Raw genomic sequence first — 7,974 nt, 5'->3', positions numbered from 1 at the left:
CCTGCTGTACTTAGTTGAAACTGGAGCTGATTGGGAGAATTTAGGTGCCGCTTTAAAGGTTGTGTGTGTGCATATAGATATATATATATAGTTGATGGTAACTTAATTAGTTTCTCACTTGGACAGCTGAGTTTTACAGACTATAGTCCAAATTAAACAATTTATTTTATTTTTGTAGTCAAACAGGTGTGAAATTTAACGTTGCCTACTGGTTATATTGTGCAGGAATATTTGGCTGACTCTGACAGGTGTACTTTTTTTCCTGGGAAATCTGACCACTTGCTGCATAGTAAAATATTCAGTGTGTTTTCCCTTAACCTTTGATTTTCATTATGTCTGAGATTTTTTACACAGTGAGATATCTAAGATCTCCAGGAATGGTTGTCTTTATCTAATAGTAAAGCAAGACTAATTGGCTTTTGGATGGGAACCTTATATATCGATATCAATAAATATACTTATCAAAATAATACTTTTAGTTCAAGAACCGAATGGCTCATTTTCTGGAATAAAATCCCAAGAAGCAGAAGATGTTAGCAGAGGAGATTATTCATGAACAGCTTGTGTTTTCCATATATGCTTCAGAAGTGCTGGCCAAATTTGTGACATGCAGTGCTAGATTATCAGCTGTTTCTGATGATTTTCACCTATCATAGCTCAGAAAGCAGCTAACATTAAACTGTTACTTTTCAAGGTGGAGGAGACTTTCCCTGTGGGCAAATAAATACCTGTTTTGGTCAAGTTATTATACTTTCCAATTGACCAAAGGTTATTTATCTGTAAAATCAGCCATCTTTTTTAAAGGAGAATCTGCTGATAATCTCTGAAAATCTGGTAAAAAATAATACCTTAGTCTTTGCAAAGTGATAAGGTCGCCTTTTAAGAGCTGCTAGCTCAGAGTCATTCCAGCATTTTATTAGAAATAAATCTCTTAAGTATCTTGACTTATTTTTATTTGAATTTACAAAATTGCTTCTGACTTTCTTTGTGTTTCAAAGGTGTGAATTCTGTAGGTCTATTCAAAAAGCTTACGTAAAACAGTTAATTCTATTTACATTAATTTTCAAAATCATATACCTGCTCAGGAAGAACCAAGTTGATGATGTTGAAATACTGTGTTTAAACTACTGGTCTCCTAAGCTTTTTGTAGCTAAGACGAGTTTGATTATACCTTGAAAATGCTGGTGGTTAGTAGCTGCATCGAAAGATTTCTGTTAAAAGGTTTCTCACAGCTATATTAAAACTGAGGGACATCATGGCCTGTTTGCAGGAGGGAGGTGTGTGTGTTGATTTTTGTTTGTTTGCCTTTTTGTTACTATTGCTGAAGTCTGCAGGCACTTAGGTGAAATTTATATGTTTACACAGTCTTTGCTTGAATACAGATCTGTATGAGACACTTGCGTGAAGAATGGTTCCATCATCTTTGCTCTGGTAGAATCATCTCCCAGTTCCAGGAAAGGGCAAAGTTGGGGTACGCAGGTACACCACTTCCTTATATAAGGAACTTGTTTAAATAGCAATTGCCCACATGAGAGGACATTTTAGTACAACACGATTAGCCTGGAACTGAGTATGACTTTCCTGATGATCATAACTATGCAAGTAATCCATAGACCCTGTTTAAAATGGTTTTTTATTGGTTTATTGAATAGGTGAGTGGGAGGGGGTAATACACGTGTTTTTTCTTAAGTCTGAAAGCTTTATCATGTCAACAGAAATCTTTAACCACTGTGTATTTTTAATTTAGAAAAGACATAAAGCTGATAATGCGGTGAACAAGAAAGAAACTCAAGGTAGGAAATTTTTTAAAGCCTAGTAATTGTGATTTGGGGGGTTGTTTTTTGAATTTTTTGCAAATGGTAGTAATGTAATGTGAACTGCTGACAGGTAATTGAGGAGGAAATTGCTTATGCAGATTACTTCAAAGTTTGGAATCTAAACAGTTGAAATAACAATTTGCAGTCACATTGCCTCACAAAATGGAACATGTTCTAGATTAAGTTTATGAGGTTCCTAAGGAAGTTAACATTTACTCATTTAACACAGGTGATGCTGTAGCTGTTAAAAGATGATAATCACCACTATATTGAGTGGGTGTAGATTATGATGAAAAGTCTATGCATTTCTAAGTACACAAATCATAGGTTTTTTTCAACCAGCAAATCTTGAATAATTCGATTTGGAAAACTCAGCAGTTGGAAGGAAAAGTCATAAAATGGCACTATGCTGCTTCAAAACTGTGGATAAAGATGAATGGAGTTTTTTGGGTTTGCTTTTCTTTTTTTAATATGAAATCAGTGTAATGGTTTGATTAGAGATAATGAGATATTTAGCCAGTGTGCCCAAATCAAAACTTTGAGATGTGATGGGGGTTTTTTTCATTCTTTTTTTAAGATTTTAATAAAAGAAGTATGAAATCAGAGGATTATTTTAGCTCAGAAAGTGAGGGAGATGTTAGCTAATATGTCCTAAACACGCTTGTCTGGTAGAAAGTCAATTGAGTTCCCGCTTTGTTGCTTTTTAACTTTTTGTGTTACTTGTTCTGAAATAGGCCTCTCTTGATAGAGCTGGTCCTGTTTTCATAAACAGGAGGAGGAACAAGTGGCATGTGAATTTGATTGCAGAAAGTATGAAAAATACTACAAAGAGGAGAATCTTACATGGCATTTTTTTAAGTAAATAACAAATGTAACCTTAAGATTTTAGGGGGGGGATGTAGTCATTGACTAAAGATAATCAGAATTGTTTAGCACTGCTAACCACTGGAAATGTCTCTAATTTTAACATATAATTTTTAAAGTGTACCTAAATTGTACATAAATCTTAAAGTTTTTAATGTAAAATTTATGGGGGACAGGTGGGAGAAGATAACTTATGAAGCTACTGAGCATGTAGCTCAATAGGAGATATGGAGAGATTAGGACAGAGACACAAATCTATTGACTGCAAGTACTGGGAATAGAGATCTCCAGAGAACAGGCCTGGAGAAACCGATTAGCTCTTATCTATACATAAAAACCAAAGAAAACTTAATGTAGACATCCAAAATTCTTTCATCAATTATTTATAGCTCTTGAGATTGCAGCCAACAGTTTTAGATGGCAGTGAATCTCGAAGTGTCTTTTCAGTTTGGTTTTTTTTTTTTCCTTTTGTCCAGAGCGTATGAAGTTTTAAATTAATAAAAAATTTTCTTGCCTCTTCTCCATGGTTATGTCTCATTAGACTCTTTGGTGACTGTTCCTAAAATTCCTGAATGTTCCATGCATGTAAAAGAGCATCTTGGAAGTTGAAAGTGTAAGGAGGATACATACAATATTGCTAGTACTGAGAAGCAAGTTTCTTCAAGCTAATGCAGGATTCGCCTAAGTACAACATCAATCCTAGTGTACTGTCAAAGCAATGTTTAAATGTATTATCAAATATAGTCTACTGTCAAAGCAATAATTAAAAAGTTAATCAGTATGGTACTCTCTTACTTTGTTTTCATCTATTCAGCAGTTCTGTAACCCTGAAAAGTAGTGATGTGCTCCACCTTTGGTTGTCTTTTAAACATACGAAATTGTTAATGAAGTGACATGTGCGTGTATAGATTCTGCATATGGGTTTCCCTTTGTCTGTTCCTTAAGGTTAACTGAGATCTAAGTAGTCTTTAAGTAATTAACTTTCTAACATTCTATTACTATAAAAAAACCTTTTGCAGAGGATTTTCATTTATTAGGCTGCATTAGGGATTATTTTTGTTACCTCAGGCTGAATATATATGCAGCAGGACACCGTCAGACACTCTGACATGATGAAATATGCATTTCTGCAGTGTGGTGAAATAGTCTTCTATAGCGCAGATGGAGCATGCTTTTGGAAGGTAGTTGTTAGAGACAGCTGAAAAACGGGAGATACAAATGTGAAAGCCAGGCTCCATAAGACTTCAAGGCACAAATTCTCTAACTATTATATAAAAGGTGTTTAGCAACAGCACTTCTTTTTTTGTTCTCATAAGAAAATGGATTTAATTGAATGTTATTGTGTGTTAATTGTGTTTAAAAGCTTATTGGATCAAGCTTGATTTAGAGTACTCTTGAGATTTCATGTGTCAGCATGTTTTCGTGAGTCTGACTCATCCATTTGTGAGCTGATTTTTACCGGCTAAACCACCAGGAAACAAATCCAGAAAGAAAAGCTGACAGCTTCCTTCCATTTAGTGGGTTAAACTGGCTCATCAAAGGGTCCAAAAAACACCAGAGGCAGCCACATAGGCAGTGAGGACATGCACCTTTGCATGGGGTGAGGGCAGACCAGGACCTTCCCTTTGCAGTGACCATGCTATGCTATGTCAGCTTGGCTACATGTGAAACAGCCTTAGGATGTATTTCAGCAGTGCACATGCTTCTGCAGCCAGCACTTCTTAAGAAGCCCCTGGCAACCTCTGGCACCTTATTTACATTTCAGACCTGCAGAACCCCACGGGCAGTTATTCTACTGTAGCTATTTGTGAAACTTAGTTATCTGGATTGCTGCAGGGTATATTTTTTAATCCTTATCAGTTCTTTCATCTGGTTGGTACCATGGCCCCACAAACAGTATTGCTGACACAAGAGTATGGATGTAGGTAGTTGGTGGCACAATTATCAAATGGCTTGTGTTCCTTGGAACAGTATTACAACCAGTCCTCACTCCAGATCTGTAGTTTTCCCAGTGAAGGGAAATGGTTTGTCAAAATAGATTTTGTTTAATGATCAGCTGATTGGTGAGACAGTCATTAAAATACCTTGCTTACTGTCTGAAAGGAAGACTACTCCATTTACCATTGCCCTGAGCATATCAGCACTAATAAATTCGGAGGAAGGAAAGATAAGAAAATCTATGTCTTCCTAAAGAATTATTAAGCAGATTAGATAATAACTTACAGAAATTATTGAGATATACAAGAAGAGGGGTCAGTCTGGACAGAACCTCAAGGAAGACTTAGGTGTAAAGGCCATATGTATTACCAGATTTTGACCCACCTTTTTGAAATCAACACATGCTTGTGTAATAATTGGATCCTGATCAGGTGCTTAAGATAAGCATCCTGACAGTTTGAAAGCTGGGAGACACAGTAAAAAAGAACAATCTCTTGGAGCTATCTGAGTATTGATACATGGCAATATGTTTTCTTTTCATTTTCTTTTTGCACATCAATGTTCAGTAGCTTTGTAACCGGTGCTAATAAAAAAAAAAAAGGTCACCTTTATTATTCTCTGAAAACACAGTCTTGGCAATCAACTGGCAAACAAGCCCTGGTTTTTGTATCATAGTAGCAATTCTTAAAACTAGAGTAGTGGAGCATGCTTGCAATATTAATTACTGCTGCCAAGGAAAATCTGTACTAAATCTTACGCTAAATAGCATGGGTTGATTTTGGGGATTTCCAGTATATTTATGGAGGATATGACTGCAATGATCCTAAAGCTCTCTGACATGCCAATAACAGTAAGAACAGCTGAATCCTAAGACGACTGCTGGTGACTTTTTATTAACCTTTTCCGTATGAACCTCATCAATATTTGAACTGAGCAAAAATTCTTGAATTCCTGCCCACTTTCCCCACCCGCCCCCCCACAATTTCATAACTTTTTGACTTTTGAACTTTTTATTCCAATTACTAATTTATTTTGGAAAACGCCACATTGTCATACAAACTATATCAGATTTAATTGATTCTCAAACCCTGTAAAATGTTCTGATTGACTTTGTAATAAGATTCTATGATACAAAAACTGTTATACAGAATATGTGCTGTATAATTGAAATGCTTGATCTGAATTCATAGAAACAAGGCATGCTGTAAAATATTGTGTAAATGAACTGTGTCTGTATGGCTTTTCATAAGGAAATAAGGAAGCTTAACACATACTTGTGTATTGCAGTTAGGTTGTACAACTGGAAAATTATCTGTCTCTTTTCTTTTCTTCCCCCCCTCCCCCCTCCCCCCCCAGTACTACGAAATGGTGCATGGGAGATTGTCCACTGGGAAAAGGTGTGTGTTTGTATTGGTGACTTTTAGAGCATGTTGCTTTATTTCTCCAAATAATTGTCATTGATAAGAATTAACTGGTATGATGGGAAATGTATTCTCTTTTGTATTTTATTTTTTGTTTGTTAATACTTGTCTCTTAAAGTGTACTTTTAAGTCAAGTCAGTTTTGATGGCATGACTCGGGCAAAACTGCCATTAAATGGTGGGCTTTCAGTGAAAAGTTCAGTGAAAAGTAATGTGAATAATATGATTGACTTGGTATTCACATATGGCAAAATTATACAGTTCCTTAGTATTATTTGGTGTGCCAGGGCAGAAACTTCTTTCTGGAAACTAGTTACTTTGTCTGTTTGCTGAACTTCTTTGGTTTAACCCATGAAAAGTTTAAAGATTGTTACATGTTAGTTAGGAAGGGACTATTAAAGGTAACTTCCAAAGACTGAATGTTATGCTGTGTATCTAGTCCTTTAGTTTTATTCGTTTCCATACCTGAAAGCTTGGACAAAATTTGACCCACAGTCATTTGGAAGCAAGGTTCAGGTGAAATTTGTTTATACCTTTGGAGAAGTAAGGCAAAGGTATATAGCCTGATGCAACAGAACTGTGATCATGGGGGAGATTAATTTCTTCTTTAACTCAACTTCAGTCTTCCAGTAAAATATTTTACAATAACTAGCAAAAGTAAAGAACTGCATAGAGAAGGTCAGGATTAGGCCTATTAAAGAATTGATTTCCAAAGAATTCTAGTGACCTTTGAGTACGTAATACCTATAGGCTTCTTAAGTGTGTGAGTTTCTAACAGTCTTTCTAGCAAATTCAGCAGGTAAATATTTACTGTGCTTAAAACAAAGGGATAACAGATTTTGTTTGAGACCATTAACCAATTCCCAGTTTTCTTTCAGGTAGATGTTGGAGATATAGTTATAATAAAAGGCAAAGAGTATATACCTGCTGACACTGTACTGCTCTCATCAAGGTAGAGATGCCCACTGATGCTTATAGTGTAGAGGCTGGTTTCTCTACCCTGCATTTATTTATTTATATGTGATTGCTCCAAGGAAATAAGGAATAAACAAAAATGCTGCTGTTCTGAAGTCTTTTGTTTGTTTGGGCATTTATCATTTAAGACAGTGTTTCTTTAAACTGTGACAACTACAGTTTTAAAGTTACACTGGCATTCAATTTACTCCTAAGAAAAATTTAGTATGATGTTTTGTTGTTGGATAGAATACAAAAAAGGCTGATTCTCTGTCTAAAAATCGGACCTCAACTGCCATATGTAACAGGTTGGCTTTTTGATATGTACCTAACAAATTGCATCCTATAAATAAATGAAAATATTACCAGGAACAGAAATGGTGTTTAATGGATATAGTCACCAGTTTGATAGTTTATTCAGGGAAAAAAGTGAATATGAGATGTGAACCATCAAATTAGCACTGTCTTTGAGCTGAATATTCACCTTATTCTCTAATATATATTATTCATAATTTCAACACTGAAAGTAAGAATTTATAGCATGTAATGCTGTGACTTTTTTTACATGGACAATCAGAGGTTGTTTATCATCATTTCCTTGGACAGTTTTATTTAAGAAATCCACATCTTATGTGGAAGATGCACATTTTTCCACATCTATTTGATCAGGTCAATAGATAACGTATTCTAAAATTTTTTTTTTAATTATTTAAATATGATCAATTGTATTTTGATTTATTACTGTATGTTTACAATGCAATTTCCTTTTTTTTTCTGGCACAAGCAGAAGCATTATTGTTACGTGTAGGATTATGGATTAGATATAAATCCACTATGATCCCACTGAAGTTAATGAATCCACTCGTACATAAAATTAATAAGGTTAGGATCTGAAGCGTTTCTGTCACAGACTGTGGTGTAGACTAGTACATTGTTTATTCCATCTTTCATTATATCTCAAAATTAAGTGTAGCTGTTTTT

The 7,974-nt window shown here is 35.1% G+C and overlaps 1 protein-coding gene across 1 annotated transcript in view; it reads left to right on the top strand.

Annotated features, from left to right (window-relative positions):
* Window positions 1-7,974, top strand: part of LOC104168594 (phospholipid-transporting ATPase IA-like) — a gene marked incomplete at its 3' end in the record, with an annotated part of 42,585 nt that overhangs the window by 8,517 nt on the left and 26,094 nt on the right. The window contains exons 6-7 of the mRNA XM_009709223.1: window positions 1,748-1,793; window positions 5,976-6,016. Coding sequence (XP_009707525.1) covers window positions 1,748-1,793; window positions 5,976-6,016 — 87 coding nt within the window. The remainder of the gene's footprint in view (window positions 1-1,747; window positions 1,794-5,975; window positions 6,017-7,974) is intronic.

The sequence above is a fragment of the Cariama cristata genome, unplaced genomic scaffold (assembly GCF_000690535.1).
Source record: "Cariama cristata isolate BGI_N322 unplaced genomic scaffold, ASM69053v1 scaffold44191, whole genome shotgun sequence".
Classification (NCBI taxonomy): Eukaryota; Metazoa; Chordata; class Aves; order Cariamiformes; family Cariamidae; genus Cariama; species Cariama cristata.
This window is presented reverse-complemented; position numbering and strand designations above follow the sequence as displayed.